Source organism: Paecilomyces variotii (genome assembly GCF_004022145.1).
Source record: "Paecilomyces variotii strain CBS 101075 chromosome Unknown C8Q69scaffold_18, whole genome shotgun sequence".
In the NCBI taxonomy this organism is placed as follows: Eukaryota; Fungi; Ascomycota; class Eurotiomycetes; order Eurotiales; family Thermoascaceae; genus Paecilomyces; species Paecilomyces variotii.
Window position 1 is genome coordinate 26,991 of NW_021167157.1, and position 15,175 is coordinate 42,165.

General features: G+C 50.7%; 5 protein-coding genes across 5 annotated transcripts; 2 read left to right on the plus strand and 3 right to left on the minus strand.

The window, feature by feature from the left end:
- Positions 1-296: 296 nt before the first annotated feature.
- On the plus strand, positions 297-2,131 carry C8Q69DRAFT_481808 (P-loop containing nucleoside triphosphate hydrolase protein). Its single transcript, XM_028631620.1, has 5 exons — positions 297-601; positions 730-1,232; positions 1,292-1,315; positions 1,390-1,505; positions 1,592-2,131. The coding sequence occupies exons 1-5, from the start codon at positions 449-451 to the stop codon at positions 1,744-1,746; spliced, it is 951 nt and encodes a 316-aa protein (XP_028481244.1). The 5' UTR covers positions 297-448; the 3' UTR covers positions 1,747-2,131.
- A 1,657-nt stretch (positions 2,132-3,788) lies between these two features.
- On the minus strand, positions 3,789-4,895 carry C8Q69DRAFT_488938 (60S ribosomal protein L7; the record flags this gene model as incomplete). The annotated part of the gene is made up of 4 exons (XM_028632081.1): positions 3,789-4,248; positions 4,307-4,473; positions 4,683-4,794; positions 4,876-4,895. 4 exons carry the CDS (start codon positions 4,893-4,895, stop codon positions 3,789-3,791), a joined length of 759 nt encoding a protein of 252 aa, XP_028481245.1.
- A 753-nt stretch (positions 4,896-5,648) lies between these two features.
- Positions 5,649-7,016, plus strand: C8Q69DRAFT_531260 (EAP30/Vps36 family-domain-containing protein). The gene is made up of 2 exons (XM_028633748.1): positions 5,649-6,214; positions 6,278-7,016. Exons 1-2 carry the CDS (start codon positions 5,727-5,729, stop codon positions 6,588-6,590), a joined length of 801 nt encoding a protein of 266 aa, XP_028481246.1. The 5' UTR covers positions 5,649-5,726; the 3' UTR covers positions 6,591-7,016.
- C8Q69DRAFT_481815 (eukaryotic translation initiation factor 3 subunit 8 N-terminus-domain-containing protein) lies at positions 7,017-10,201 on the minus strand. Its single transcript, XM_028631621.1, has 2 exons — positions 9,692-10,201; positions 7,017-9,594 (listed from the first exon to the last, which is right to left on the minus strand). The coding sequence occupies exons 1-2, from the start codon at positions 10,032-10,034 to the stop codon at positions 7,349-7,351; spliced, it is 2,589 nt and encodes an 862-aa protein (XP_028481247.1). The 5' UTR covers positions 10,035-10,201; the 3' UTR covers positions 7,017-7,348.
- A 993-nt stretch (positions 10,202-11,194) lies between these two features.
- Positions 11,195-14,274, minus strand: C8Q69DRAFT_409158 (protein kinase Yak1; the record flags this gene model as incomplete). Its single annotated transcript, XM_028628234.1, has 8 exons — positions 11,195-11,964; positions 12,017-12,375; positions 12,422-12,541; positions 12,592-12,851; positions 12,909-13,068; positions 13,123-13,322; positions 13,384-13,661; positions 13,719-14,274. The coding sequence occupies 8 exons, from the start codon at positions 14,272-14,274 to the stop codon at positions 11,195-11,197; spliced, it is 2,703 nt and encodes a 900-aa protein (XP_028481248.1).
- Positions 14,275-15,175: the final 901 nt, after the last annotated feature.

A 15,175-nucleotide genomic window follows, 5' to 3' on the forward strand; every position in this document is an offset into this window, starting at 1 on the left:
TATGCTAAGTACTCGTGGCTAAAAGTCACCTGGAAATGGTGATTAATTTAACTCAATGTGCCATCACTTGCCTGTGATTCATTATTCTGTCGCGAGCATCGGATTGATCTAATCAGCTGGGTTAGTAATGTTGACTACTTGGTAGTTAGTTATACTGTTCTTCGTCTTTTATCTAATAATCATTGCCTTGGTTTCCTAGAACCCAGATCTGTCTGTAGCTGACAATAGCTGTAATAACCAACATGTATTCTTAGAATTAAATTCCCTCCCTAACGTTGCACAGCTACAGTAATAATTAATCTCCCCGCCCGCTTCGAGCTCCGCTCGGCAGTTTCCCCAGATTTCCACCGATCGGGGCTGCCTCGGGTCTGTGTAATATAGGTAGCCAAAGCTGTATGGTAATTATCGCCAAACCATCGAGCCTCAACAGTCTGCTTATTCGGTCACGATGCCCGAGATCGTGGACGACAAGTCCCAGCATTGTATTCCTTTCATCCTGGAACGTCTCAAGGTGCACCAGGCTCGTCACAAAGATGATCCTGATGCCCCGCCTTTCTTCCTGGGTCTGAACGGTGTCCAGGGTGCGGGAAAGACGGTTTTGGTATGTAGGCACGAGTATTTATATTTGAACTCCAGTTGCTTTTATTTTTCTTTTTCTTCCTTTTCTCTGGACGAATTGTATACGATATTCAACCCCATTGCTGAACGATATATATTACATACAACTAGGTATCTACGCTTCAGAAAACCCTCCGTTCCCCGCCTTACTCCCTCCCCACGGTGACGCTCTCCCTCGACGACATCTACCTCACCCACGCGGACCAAGTCGCCCTCGCAGCTGCTCATCCGGATAATCCCCTTCTCCAACACCGCGGACAGCCATCCACGCATGATCTCGCGTTGGGCGAAAAAATCTTCGCGTCCCTCAAGGCCAATAAACCCACTGCCATCCCGCAGTACGACAAGTCCGCCTTTTCCGGACAAGGGGATCGTGTCCCGGAGTCGCAATGGGAGATCGTCAATGGCGAAGGTCAGGAGAAGATCAAGCTTGTCATTTTCGAGGGATGGTGTGTGGGATTTCGGCCCTGGGATGACGTGACGCTGAAAGAGAAATGGGAGGCGGCGGTGCGGCAGAAGGATACTGGGAATTATGATGGGAGATTGGGATATGTTAAATTCGAAGATGTGAAGACGGTCAATGATGCTCTTAAGCGATATGATGTCTTGACTGAGTGAGTGTTTTGATCAGAAAGTCCAGGTTATTCCTCATGCTGACTTACTTCCATTCTAGCCAGCTCGATGCCCTTATACATATGTACGTCTACTGAATCGCTTCCCTTATCGATGAGATTGAAAGAGGCTGATTTTTTTTTCTCTCTCTCGTCCCAGTGATGCCGAAAACCCCCGCTTTGTCTACGAATGGCGACAGGAGCAGGAACGCACACTACGCGCTGCAAAAGGCACAGGCATGACTGAAGAACAAGTCAACCACTTCGTTGACGGCTGTATGTCTCCCAGAATACCCTCCAATCCCTTCTAAAAAAAAAATAAAAATAAAAATAAAAACTAGCAATTCTAACGCGCAACTCAGATTACCCATCCTACGAACTCTTCACCGAAACCCTCCGTGAAGGCGTCTTTAAACCTACTGCAGGCAAACCCGTTCCCGAGGCGGATTGGAAGGGAAGACAACTTCGTCTAGTCGTCGAAAAGAACAGACGGGTACGGGAAGTTATTACGATTTAGGGTCCAAAGTCTGCCCATGGGAATCTATATAGGTTGGAATAGACGCTGTATAGATAGACAAAGGGTCTCTATTTCCTTGTGGTCTTTTCTTAGTTAGCGGGCAGTATCCCTTCGCGACTTACTTAAAAAGCTGTCAATAATAGCAGTTCCGACGGCTCTTACTAGCTGAAATGGCTAAAAGCGGGGGCGAGAGATTGGAAATAACGTGGGTGTCGAAGGCTTTTCTCATTAGAGGTCTAAAGGAGATCCTAGGATCCGAGAAGTCTAAGTACAGGTTTGTCACATGATATGTCACGTGACCTCCGGGAAACAAAAAAAAAGATGTGCCCCCGGCACGGACCTCAGCATTACAAGTGCTGCGCTCTACCACTGAGCTATAAGGGCTCTCCGATAAGTTTGGACGCTAATAATATGCATGAAGTTAGATACCTTTTAGGGTACCGAGTATTTTATTGCAACTCTGGTAAGCGGCGAAAAGCTATAGCCGAAGCTGCGCACAAGACTAAAAATAGGATAGAATTTCTCTGCAACGCTAAAGCTTTCTAAAGACCAGTTTTCTATATAAGTACTCTCTTAGAAACTCAGTAGAGCTTTCCGTTTCTAATTAATAACATTAGCAGCTCGAACTTTACTGATTAAAAATCCATCTAAATACAAAGATAATCGCTAGAGGTAAACTAACTCTTCTTATAGGTTAATTAGATAAGACAGAATAGCAGTAAACTTCAGAATATTGTATAATACTGTATATTGTCGAGTTGTCTTTATACTGCTACAATAGCTTGCTAACTTATTTCAATATTATTGTAATTAGTGGTGCAAGATTGGGTATTACTCTTTATCTTTAGCCCTGGGAGCGGCGCTGGTGTTCTGCTGGTAATGGAGAGGAGATATACTGCATGCATTTTGTTCTATCTGTGGCCTCTTGTGCCTCCTTCAGTTCTTGGTGGTGCGCGGCCTCCATGGCGGCATTGATCGCTGTTAGCCTTTCATTCTCTACGGTCAGGCGAGTGGCCTTTTTCTATCAGCTGGTTAACCTCCACATCGCTGTCTCGGAGATCAGCCTGTGGACTTTTCGCTACATATAGAGTTAGGGTCAGCGTTTTATTGCTAGTCATAATTGTTTAATGCAACTTCTATCCTCTATCAGGTTTTGAAAATCATCGCATTCGTAGCAAGTTTTCAGTCTACTCTCATCCTAAATCTGGATCTAGAATCAGTGTTTCTTCTTCATCCTAAGCTCGAAATACAAGTCCAATTCTTTTCCTATGGCATACATATTGGTGCATAAAGCATTGAGCTACTATCCTGCGACCTTAATCGTAGCTCGGAACAGGAGTGTTGAGGTAGTAGTAAGTATAAGGCACCGATAAAGTCTGCTGAAGACATAACCTATAACTTTTTAATTTTAATGCACCACGCTCTGTGTACGAGTGAAAACAATCCAAAAAAAAATTGTAGATCTTGTTCTCCGGGTACCTCTTCCGTTCCATATGAACAAGGAGAACTATAGCTGAGCTTTATGCATGCCGCCGCCGCTCAATGTACGCCCACGCGCTGTACCTCGGTGAACGCTACTGCCCGTTGGGTGTCGTCGATTAGGGCGTAGGGGCACAGGCTCCCTATTATTATTGGATCTGAGCTTCCTGAGCGCTGTGCCTTCTCCCTACTATTGATCATAATAAGTGCAATGGTGTCGCTCTTACAGATAGAAACTTTTGGCGCAAGCGCCGTCGTAACACACAAGGTAATATAGATACCGGTTGAGGTGTAAAAAGCAGGAAGAAAGCCATGTGAACCGACCTTGAGGCCAAGGCAAAGCTTGCAGACGTTTCTAAGCAGAGAATTCGGTGGGAGGTGTAACATTACTGAATCAAAATAAAGCAACAGCTTTAGAGAACAAGTTACGGGTTGCTTGAAACTTTTTGATTGTGATCGGAAAAGCTAAGATATCATGTCGCTAAGAAAAAAAGCAATCCCTATGAACCAAACAACCCGAGACCCGTGATATCGTGAGGAAGAAAAATCAAAAACGCCTGAATCTAGTTCATCTGGCGAACCAGGGCGTTGATGTGGTCCTCACGGTTACCGGTGTCACCACCCTCGATGAAGTGCTTGAACTTGCGGGTGCGGAAGCCACCGGTGGGGTTGGACAGCTTGAAGGGCCAGAGGAAGTTCGAGGCCTGCTTGAAGTTGGGGCCAACGGTGTAGATCTCGTGGATCAGATCCTCCATACAGACAATGCCGTACTTGCCGAGGTTCTCCTCGATGATCTGGTTGTCAGACAGAGCAATGCGCTGCTTGTCGACCTTTCCGTAACCGCGCTTGTAGATGAGCTCGCGGACGGTCTTCAGGTTGGGGTAACCGTAGGCGATGTAGGGGTTGACAATGGTCAGCATCTCCTGGGTAGCCTTGGTAAGGCGGACGAAGACACCGTTGTTGATCTGCAGCAGACGGAGCAGCTGGAGGATCTTGCGGGGCTTAGGAGCGATCTTGTTGATACTGAGAAACGTGTGAGCTCATGCTACTTCAGCAACTGCTTAGGACGGACGCAACTTACCCCTTGATACGGATAACAAAGACCAGCTTGGGCTCCTCGGGAACGTAGAAGTTACCCTCCTGGCGGCTCAGGCGGCCAAGGCGGATCTTCTCACGCTCAGCATCACGGTACTCCTTGACGTAGGCCTCGGCGCGCTTGAAGATAACGGCACGCTTCTCCTTGTTGGCCTGAAGACTGAAAGTCAGCAATGATTCCAGTTATGCATATGTAAAAATTAATGCAAAAATTTTCCATGACAAGATCAGCCCCGAAAGATGGTTAACAAAAGCGACAGCATCGACCGATGGTCTAGTCGCGATGTGGTAGTTATCATCACTATGTCCTACTCCTCCACTAACGTGCAAAGAAAAAGAATAGAAAAAAAGTCAGCACTGACCTTCTTGCGCTTCTCGAGTTCCTCACGGCGGGCAGCGCGAGCCTGCTCCTGGCTCTTGCGCTTCTTGAGGAGGGTCTCAGGCACGAGGACCTGGTCCTTGGTGGGGACGGTACTGTATCAGACAAGAGAACGAAGGTCAGTATAGTCTGTCCATACAGAAGCATGGCAAAGACAATCGCCGAGTGTAAAGAACTGCAGCATATAGCGCCACATTCTCACTGAAGGCGGTAAAAAGGGACTCGACGAAATGAATTTAGTCGGTGAGGATCATTTGGGTGTGACCATGGCTGTTGAATCGCTGCTCCATTTTGCACGTATTCCAACGCAAATTTTTTCGCATTACAACGCAACACATGAGACCCGTGACATCCTCATCCGACAAAACCCTAAGCATAACGCTCAGGAATTCATGTTGACGCTTTCTGTCTCTTTGCAGATCGTCCCCTTCTAGGGGGACTGAACCACTGAGATGACAGTAGCAGACAACAATCAATTTCAAGGAGAAAGCAAAGTAGCCTTCAGCCTCAAGACCCCATCTCCAGTCCCATTCCCTGAGTGTCCATTAACCCCATTCTCAGAGGCGACTCAATCCGAGGGAAAGGAAAAACGGGAATAATCGAGCTGGTGCTAAGCAGTATAAGACTGCAGCATCTCCAGCGAGAAGGACGACTATATCTGGAACCTCACGATCTCGACAATCAGCTTCAAGGGATCACAATGGCAACATACGTAGCGGTAGAGGCCATTTGGAAGGCGTGTCGACGTTGTCTGTCGGCTGGCTTTGGCGGAGGTTGTCGAGCTGAAGAAAATCAAAAGTTCCGAGAAGTCAAGAAATTTGGTTTGTGTGGACGCCAAGCGGAATTTACGCGCTAGTCTGTTTGTAGATTGACCGACGGGATGCTATCCACGTGACCGATACCCTTATCGGATTAGGGTTTCGAGGCGTCATCCGGTCTGGAGGTCCCGCCATCACTTATCGTATCGGCCTGGGATCGGACGATCAAGAGAGTCCCATTCCTAGATACACTCGTCGCAAAGTAAACCATGGCTTCCAGACGCGGCGTTGGAATTGGCGCCTTCGCAAACCGAAATCAAGCTTCCCAGTCATATGCCAATCATGGCGCAAACCTCCGCTCCAGTCACCTCTCCTCTCTGCAGACCCAACTGTCGGTCTTTCAGTCTCTATTGCACAGCTTCGCTCTCGAACATGGCCCGACAATCAAGTCTAACCCGACTTTCCGTGCGGAATTCGCGCGCATGTGCAATGCCATCGGCGTTGACCCATTAGCAGCCAGTAATGTGAAGGGTAGAGGCAGCCGGAAGGGCCTCGTGCCCGGTCTGGCGGAAGGCGGCAGTTTCTGGACCCAGATCCTCGGCGGAGATATGAACGATTTTTATTTTGAAGTCGCAGTGCGAGTTGTCGAATTATGTCGAGAAACCCGAAGTGAGAATGGCGGTCTTATTGGCGTCGAAGAATGTCGAAAGAGGGTCGGTAGGGGGAAGGCAATTGGTGGTGGACTCGAAGTCACAGAGTATGTCCTACGTGTCTAACGTTCCTAAACAGGTAGACATCCACTTATTAATACTTGATTTAGTGACGATATCTTACGAGCCGTGAAATCACTCGAGCCCCTTGGATCTGGCATCAATATCATCAGCGTCGGTAGCAAGCAATTCATCCGCTCAGTGCCCAAGGAACTGAACACCGATCAAGCGACAGTCCTTGAAGTTATTCAGCTCCTCAATTTCGTCACCGTCTCTATGCTACAGCTAAATCTGAATTGGGAGAAAGCGAGAGCTCAGACAGTCATCGATGACCTGTTGGCCGATGGTCTAGTCTGGGTAGATACCCAGTGCGAAGAGAATGAGTACTGGTCGCCGCAGAATCTGTTGGATGATAGTGGATGAGGAGAAGGGTGTCTTCCTGATAAGTTACTTTTGTCTCCCATATACGGGACTATGAGATGCCGGTGCGGAGTTGGGGTCATACCATATAGGTGGATAAACCACTATCTGCAGGTGGTCCCTTGCACCTAGGTGCGGAACCAGACTATCCTGAGTCCCCGACTGGGCCCATGGAACCATCGCCCTTGGAATAGGCGTAACAGTGGTCTCACGGTCTGAATATGGATACGAGGCGGTATATTTTGATACCTGCTGACGGTGCCAGTTGTGACAGCTTCTCAGTCCGTTTATGCCACCCTCAGCGGGAAAGACTGGCGCAGCTGCGCCAAGGGAGTTCTCAGCCATGATTACGACATATATATAGACTTCTAGTCTTCTGCATCCTCAGAAAGAGCTCATTGTGGATATACGGTGACCCATTGCACTAGTAATAATAAATAACGGAGATAATACTATGAGATTGCTACAGAAAAGAAAGAGAGCATATTGAGATATCTAAGCAGCCAGATGCAGGCCCACAATCTGCCCATCCAGCATTCAAACCGTCCTTTTTTGCACGGAAACCTTTTTCTCTTCATCTAACTTTCAGACATGAACATCATCTGTAAAAGGCATGCATGCATGAGATTCAACGCGGTCCACGATTTCACCGTATTGGGAAAGACAGGGACGCGCCGACCATATGTATCTGAGACTCCAAAAGAAAATGAGAAGCATGAGAGAGAAAAACGTGAAGAGAGCCCATTACAACATTCAACTGCTTAAGCTTTGATAGCACTTCCCAATGCACCGCCACTGAACTGCTGGCCACCAGGCCGGCGCCCTTGCTGGGGAAGTCTGAGACCACCACGACCCTGGCCGCCACCACGGCCACCACGGCCACGACCAGCACCGTGGTCGCGCTGGAATGCATTGGCCATACCCTGAGTTCGCTGTTCCAGAGTCTTCTCGTTCGACTCGAGCAGGGACATGGACTTGTCCGCGAGAGTGACGATCTGTGACTGGAGACGAGAGAGCTCAACACCCTTGCGGAAGACAATGGCATTGTTGACCTGGTCAAGGGCAGCAGCCAACTCCTCGTGGGAGATCATGCGGCTGATGATCGAAGAAATCTTCTTCTCGGAAAGCTCGAACATGTCTGCCAGACTGGAGATGGAGAGGGTGTCATAGAAGGGAGCGTAGGTGAAGAGGTAGGTCCTCAGACCCTCCTCCTGGATCTGCTGGGCGAGCATGGCCTTGATCTTGTCGGGCTGAGCCATCAGATCCCAGATCTTGATGGAGTTGAGAAGCGATGAGGCCTTCTTCCAGTCACCAGCGGCGAGGAACTTGGCACTCATGATAACGCCGTCACGGGTGTTCTCCGGCGGGCCAGCGAACACCTGTCGCTCGTTGTAGTCGAGCATACGACGGAAGGTCTTGGAGATGATGCGACGCTTCATCTCAGGTGAAGAGGAAGTCTGGGCCATGAGAGGGACTTCCAAGAACATGCTCGATGTCAGGTAAATGCACTCCAGCAATTCGAGGTTGATGTGCATGTGGAATGGAAGCTGGCGCTGGCGCTCAAGCTTCTCTTGCTCGGGAGAGACAGTAGAGTAGCGCTGCATGATGATACCCTGGGCGAGAAGTTCCTTTTGTCTTCCACTGCCACAGATCTCTCCGAGAGTGTTCTGAGCCTCGTAGACGAGGCCAGCACGGAATGCACAGAGACCAATCTGTACGAGCGTTCTGTTGAACAGGATCTGAGTGCTGACATCAAAGTTGGCGATGTTCTCGGTCAAGTGAGACATAAGCATCAGGTCACGAGCACGGTAGTACTGGTCGTGCAGGGCGAGGAAGAAGATCTGGCACAACATAGCGCGAGCCTTGATGATACCATCGCTGTTGCCGAACAGATAATTGCAGAGAGTCTGGACGAGCGTCGGGACATCTCCGACCTTGCCGCGGGGGGTGATGACCGAATCCAGATTCTCAGGGATGGCCTTCCACGTCGCATCCTCCAGAATGCTGACCACCTGAGAGGGCTTGAAGTAGACATGCTCCAGTCTCCGCATCACGATTCTGTTGATGCTGTCCTGTCGAGGCTCGCTCTTGTCAGTCTTGCCGAGCTCCTCGACATACAGCTGTGCTCGAACGATGTTGTTGTACAGCTTCTGCTCGTCGCTGAGACGCTCAATGTACTCAGCAGTGTGCGGGTCGATGTGCTGTAGAGACCTCGTGAGTTCATCGTCCAGTCTCTCAACGAAAGAGACAATGCTGCCAGGAATGCGCAGAGTCTCGCCCGGAGCAGGCTGGGGCTGCTTCTCATCGTCCTCCCACTCTTCAGCACCTTCGGTAACGATGTAGTCGCGGTGCTCCTCAAGGACAGAAAGCAGAGTCGTCAATTCACGCTCCGCAGAGTTCCACTGCTCGGGGCTCATGTAGTTGCTAGCAGAGTGAGAAGACAGGTCGAAGCGGGTAGAGATGAGAGTCAGGTAGATGCGGATACGCTGGTAAGGAGTCTGAGCAACCTCGAGCAGCTTCTCCATAGTCCTGATCTGCTCGACGCGGTCGGTGTTCTTCTTTCCTCTCGACTCGATAATGAGACGGAGGTGCTTGAGAATACTCTCCGGAGTGTACTGGAGTGTCTTTCCGCCACGGCCGACGGTCGCAAAGCCCTCCTCATCAGGGGTAGCCACAGCCAGAGTCTCAAGACGCTCGACGCGGGTGACTCTCGGCTTGGGGGCAACGGCAACGGCCTCCTGTTCCTCAGCGGCCTCAAAGTATCCTTCTTTGTCCCCCCGGTACTTGTCGATCTCAGTCTGGTACTCCTTGTTGTTCTTCTTGATGCGCTGCTTGACGGCGTTGAGACCCTTGGCGTTGCTGGCGTTCATCTTCTTGGTCGACACCTTCTGCTTGGCAATCGTCTCATTCAAGAAGTCCTCCAAGTCCGCAATAGCCTTGATGTAGATCTTGGGGACAGGGCCAGACTGAATGACCTTGGTGATCTGTCGGTTGAGCTTATCGAACTCTACATATAGATATCAGCACATGCAATAAACGCGCATACTTCGCGAAGTCCCCATGCAGGGGGAAACCGAGATAACAGGAAGTAATCCAAGCCTTACCTGTCGAGATCACCGCCCAGTCACCGATCTTCTCGGCGTTTTCGATCAACTTGATCGTTCCCTCGAGTTCCTCTAATCTCTTGTCCTTGGCACTCTTCACGACCGTCACTCGCTCCTCATCCTCACTCTCTTCGCTCTCGGAGACATCCCTCAAGAATGCACTGGCACCACGGGGACCGGCCTCCTCCTCTTCATCGGACTCCTCGTCCTCTACAGACTTTTCTTCGTCGCTGGATTCTTCTTCCGAGGAAGCTTCTTCCTCCTCGCGATCACTGTAGAGTTCCTCCTCGTCAGAGGAGCTCGACTCGCTGTCGCTGGCGCCACCGTGGAAAAAGCGAGACATCTTGGCGGTTCTCTGTCCGTTGGAACTTGTTCGCGGATAAGGTGTGCTGCTCTTCTTCTGCGTTGCCGGACTCGCTTGATGTCGAGGCAGAACGACAGTCGATGAGAAGAGGCTGTCCGTTGGACTGTTGGTGTCTGCGGTCAAAATCAGTCGGACTGCCTATTGTGTCCTGAGCCGCATGTCTGGGCCTGATTCACACACGAAATTTAAGCGAGGGAGCGCTTAACCCGATCGGGTAATACGCGTCCGCGCGGGCAGAGATGGCGGGGAGACCCTGAGGCAACGATCCCTTCGATAAGAGTCAGAGAGATACTGGTTCAGTCTACAAATAAATAATGTTTTTGTTCTACTCTACAAAGGTTCAGTTCAAGAGTTAGCCACGGACATATTCTTGACAGATGGCGAAGCACAATCTAGGGTTAGTGCGATACAGACAAGGTACTGGTGATGGATTCATTTCGTCTTCAACTACATAGGCGGCATTCATCTTATATCACCATAGAGCATCTTAAGTAGGGTCTCTTGACTCCAGGGAAGGAGGCCTAAGACCATTTGATGGCGAGAAACAATAGGCATCCGATTCGTCTCCAAGTACGCCGGCGCTATGCCAAAACAGATAAGCCCAGATGATACGAGGCAAGAGATCAAGCGGAATATCGTCAGAAATGCGCATTCGAAACGGAGCGAAGTAAAGCAAGAAGCAAGGGAAAAAAAGAGATAAAAAATTCACACATCCACCGTCTCGCCACGGCAAGGTAGACTCGTTGCACGCACATATACGATACATTCTTCGCCGAAGGCTGGCAGCTGAAACAGAAACATGCAATATCAGTCTCAGCCATCAAATGAATCCCTTCCATCCGCGAACCTATATTTTTGCGCTACCGCAGATATCCTGTTCGGAGTGATCGGGCGCGATGGTTCTGACGATCCTCACCCCATAGTGGGGTACACAAGATCCGCCAGATCGTAGGCCACGAGGGAAACGTGGCACGTTATCCAAGTTGAACAAGATAACCATTAATCCGGGTTACTCTGCGTTGACCTCGAGAGGAACGCGTGCCCGGAGTACATCTGCTCGCTGGCGGATAATCTAGTATTCTGCACGAAGCTGAACAGAGGTATATAATCATAACACGCCTCCACCAGACACCGTTGTCTCAGTGCCACTGGTTCTGGTTCATGAACCCGTCGCCAAGGGCTCCATCTTCAAGGGTACGGATGAAGTCTCTACTGCGGTGACCTGCACCGGCTCGGCTGCCGCGCCGTCTAGTACTCGCAGCGCTAGATTCCCCATATCCGTCAGGAGGTGGCGGATAGTAAGCCGGACTGGGCTGTAGGCGAATAGGGGCGTTGGGGTCCAAATGACTGGCGACACGCTGGATAGTAGGAGGTATTCCGCCTTGCTGTTGATCCATGGTCGAAGCGCGCTGGCGACCAGCCCTAGTCGTCGCTTGCGCAAACAGACTCTGAGAAGGAGCATACTGGGACTGGGGCATTTGACCTTGCATCATACCCATCTGATGGGGGTATCCCGGCGGCTGAGATCCATACGGAGGCGGAGGGGCGCCCTGCTGATGACCGGTGTAGATGCCGTTGTACATAGGCGGAGCCTGATTATGCGACGGCGAGTGGTAGCCCATCTGCATCGCGTATGCGGATTGTGCGGCTGACTGAGCCTGGGCCTGAGCTGCCTGAGCTGCCCTCTGCTTGCTTGCAGCCTCCGCTTGTTGTTGCTGCTGGACTCCCGGGGCGACAGTCTTGTTAACGGACGAGTACCTGAGGTTCATGGGCGGAACGAAGGGCCCGGTGAACTTCTGCTGTGTGATGAACGGGTGAAGCTTTGCTTGTTGTGGTGACCATCTTTCAAGAGGGTTGATACTAAGAAGGCCACGCACGAAGTCGATAAAAGCGACCCGATTGTTGAGTTCTGCATGGAATTAGCTTGGACCGTGAACGAAAGACCGGGAAAGAAGACCAACCTCGTTCGACCTCCGCAGGTTTCATGTTCTTCCTCGGCATCGCATAGCTGCGAATGATCTCTTCCAATGTCGATGCCTGGAAATACTTCTTGCTTGGCTGTTCCTTGGTGTTATGCTCGCGAGAGTATTGCTCCATGCTTTTTAGCCGATATGACTTTCTTCCATATTCATCTTGCGTCTTTTCGAAAAACTCTCCCGACTGCTTTCCCATTTCCAGCATCCACGTAGGCGGCATGCCCAACATCTCGACTATGCGTGAGACCTGATTATACTCGGAAGAACCAGGGAAGAGAGGAAGACCGAGAAACAGCTCGACGACAATACAACCAAGCGACCACATATCGATAGCCGAGGAATATCTGCAAAAGTCAGCACTCGTTCGTTACAAAGGCAATGTTGACATACGGCAGTCCTAGGAGAACTTCGGGGGATCGATAGAATCGGGATTGAATATAAGTATAGACCGTCTGTCTCTCGTCACAAGCAGATCCGAAATCGATGATCTTGATGATAGGGCTTTCCAGACTACAACCTGTTGTTAGCAGTCGCACATGCACTTCACAAAAGGAGCTCACTTTTTCAGTAGTATATTTTCCGGCTTCAGATCACAGTGGATCAAGCGAGCTTTGTTCAGAAGACTCAGCCCATTCAATAGTTGCTGCGCGAATACTCGAACGAGTGTCGTGCTCAGTCCACGGAATTGGTTCTGCTTGATGAGCTCGTAAAGGTTCACGCTGAGCAGCTCAAACACCAGACACAGATGTTGCCGGTGAATGAAGGTATCTTTCAAGCGCAGAATGTGGTGGTCATCGTTCTTGTCGTACTTGCTGTTGAGCTACGGAGAAATAGTCAGTCAAGACTCAAAAGCGCAGAGAATCTTAAGACGGCATACCAAGTCCAGAACAGAGACTTCCATCATACTCTGGTTGAAGTACGCTGTTTTATTCTTGACAACTTTGACGGCAACCACTTCCTGGGTTCTCAGGTTCTGGCACTTCACAACCTGGCCAAAGGTTCCCTGACCCAGAACGTCCAGAATGAGATATCGGTTCCTGAGATGTCAGCAACTCTAGATTTCGTCTATGCGGGGTAACCATGAGTCGTACTTATGGCCTCCTTCCTCACTGCCGAGGATATCGTTCACATAGAGGATATAGTCACTATCCTCGTTGTCATAGCCATCGTTCTTGACGCCCTTGCTCGGTTTCGTCAACACCCGTCTAGGGTTCCTGGACGACTCATATTTGAACGTGGGGTTGCATATCCGGTAGGTTGCCGGAAGGTGCGTTGTCAATGCTTGCAGCGGCTGAGAAAGACATTAGCCCGTGATTGTTCTGAGTTCCTGGGCGGTAGAAGTCTGCACTCACGCTAATGAAGCCTCCCTCCGGATTAGCACGCCTATAGGGAGGTTGCGCGTTTATTCTTGGTTGAAGCTCCTGAGTCGAACTGATCTTCTTGAATTTGGGTATTGGACCACGACCAGCAGCCGGCTTTTGGGGCGTGTTCTGCTGCGAAACAGGATGCGGCAGGTTTATATCTTGCCCGAACGCTGCATTGAGCTGGACAGTCGCTGATTGAGGGTAGAATCGTTCTGGACTCATATCTGTCGACTGGACAGGCGGTAGCCGGGGAGCTCGCGAAGCAGCTTCAAGGAACGAACTGTTAGCATCACAAAGTAGACAAGTATTGGAAAGGCCCTTACAAGGCGGCGACTGATAGACCTGAGAAGGTGACGAGTAGTTGTTCACTCGCGTAGGCGACTGTCGAGAGCTGTTTGTCCCCGATGAAGGGAACCCGTGCGAGCTCTGAGTCTTCCCGGGGCTTGCGTTATAGGGAGCAGGCGGCGAGAGGACGTTCATCGGCGAATACTTGCGCGCAGCCGACGACTCCTCGTTCGGGAAATATTGAGATGAAAGACGAATGTGTTGGCTTGACCTGGTCGGATATTTCGATCGATTGTAGGGATCGGCGTCCTCCATGGGGGTGTCTGCGTCGGTGACATAATCTCTGCTGTGTGGCGTCGCGGCTGGCGACGATGCCATAGAGACCGATTTCGAATGTGATCCCATCGATGGGGCTTTCGCGGCCGCTGTAGGCGTCTGGTAGCTCTCGTATGTGTATCCCAGCGGTGGTTGGGTCTGCTGCGGCTGTCCAGAGTACTTGGGAGTCAGCTGTGGGGGATGAGAGCCCAGCCCATTGTTGTACTGCCCAGCACGCCCTCCGGAGGGCTCCTGATATGTCTGCCACTGCGGCTCCATGGTGATCAGCCACAGCGCTCGATCATCCGTATACAAATCAACAAGATGTTGGAGAGTCGCGATGACAGCTGCTGTCGATGCCCACAGCGCACATGCACCGTTCCCGTGGATGGCAGCGGGCCCGAGACGACTGCGGCTCGTCGCCTAGACTCACGGTGGGGAGAGAGAGAGAGAGCTCGGGGACGATGGCTATGTCTGACGCAAGCCGTACGAGGAGGACGACGAGAAATTGCTGCTAGTGAGTCGCGCAAAAGCTCATCATCCAAGACGATCAGAGGTTTTCGTTGCGTTGGCTTCAGAGTTGGGCTGCCGTGCACCAGCTGGGAGAGCGCAGTTGCGATTCGAGGTTGGGTGCGGCCCAGCAGCCAATATCAACGCGGGAACGGGATTGACCAGGAGCTCTTGTGAGCCGGCAGTCGGAGGGAATCGAGACCCCCAAAGCAGAGTGCCCTGGCAGAGCAGAAGACGCTGCGAATCGTAGAGGGTGCTTGCGGTAGTGGAATGTGGAAGGGAAAAGGGTAATAATAGCGTACGACGCAGGTGTGGAGGTGGAGGTCTCGTCGAGTTTAGTAGTCAACGAGGGGGAACTTCGGGTTCGCGGCGTTTGTCGTGCCTGGAAGGGGAAGTTTGAGGGCGGGCGCAAACGTTGCAATCTCAGGAGATCAAGACAGCTCCTGGAAGGACTAGGCGACGATATGTATACAGGTTTACCATACTCGTAGCTAGCGGAGAAAAGTGAATTCCTCAATGGGGTTCCCAATGCCCGATCCCGTCTGCTGTCGTCTCTCAAGCCGGCACAGAGACTGCTAGGTACTCAACTAAGACATCGGCTCATTTGTTTCTCACAAACATCTCCAGTAGATTAGACAGACTTTTGGGGGCGCTGGTCGCCAACCATTGC

Excerpts from the sequence above, each read along its gene's own strand:
- C8Q69DRAFT_481808 (XM_028631620.1), top strand. The coding sequence starts at position 449 with ATGCCCGAGATCGTGGACGACAAGTCCCAGCATTGTATTCCTTTCATC. Across the intron at positions 602-729 it reads GTGCGGGAAAGACGGTTTTG|GTATCTACGCTTCAGAAAAC; the intron begins GTATGTAGGCAC and ends ACATACAACTAG. Across the intron at positions 1,506-1,591 it reads CAACCACTTCGTTGACGGCT|ATTACCCATCCTACGAACTC; the intron begins GTATGTCTCCCA and ends CGCGCAACTCAG.
- C8Q69DRAFT_531260 (XM_028633748.1), top strand. The coding sequence starts at position 5,727 with ATGGCTTCCAGACGCGGCGTTGGAATTGGCGCCTTCGCAAACCGAAAT. Across the intron at positions 6,215-6,277 it reads GGTGGACTCGAAGTCACAGA|TGACGATATCTTACGAGCCG; the intron begins GTATGTCCTACG and ends TACTTGATTTAG.
- C8Q69DRAFT_481815 (XM_028631621.1), bottom strand. The coding sequence starts at position 10,034 with ATGTCTCGCTTTTTCCACGGTGGCGCCAGCGACAGCGAGTCGAGCTCC. Across the intron at positions 9,595-9,691 it reads CTGGGCGGTGATCTCGACAG|AGTTCGATAAGCTCAACCGA; the intron begins GTAAGGCTTGGA and ends ATCTATATGTAG.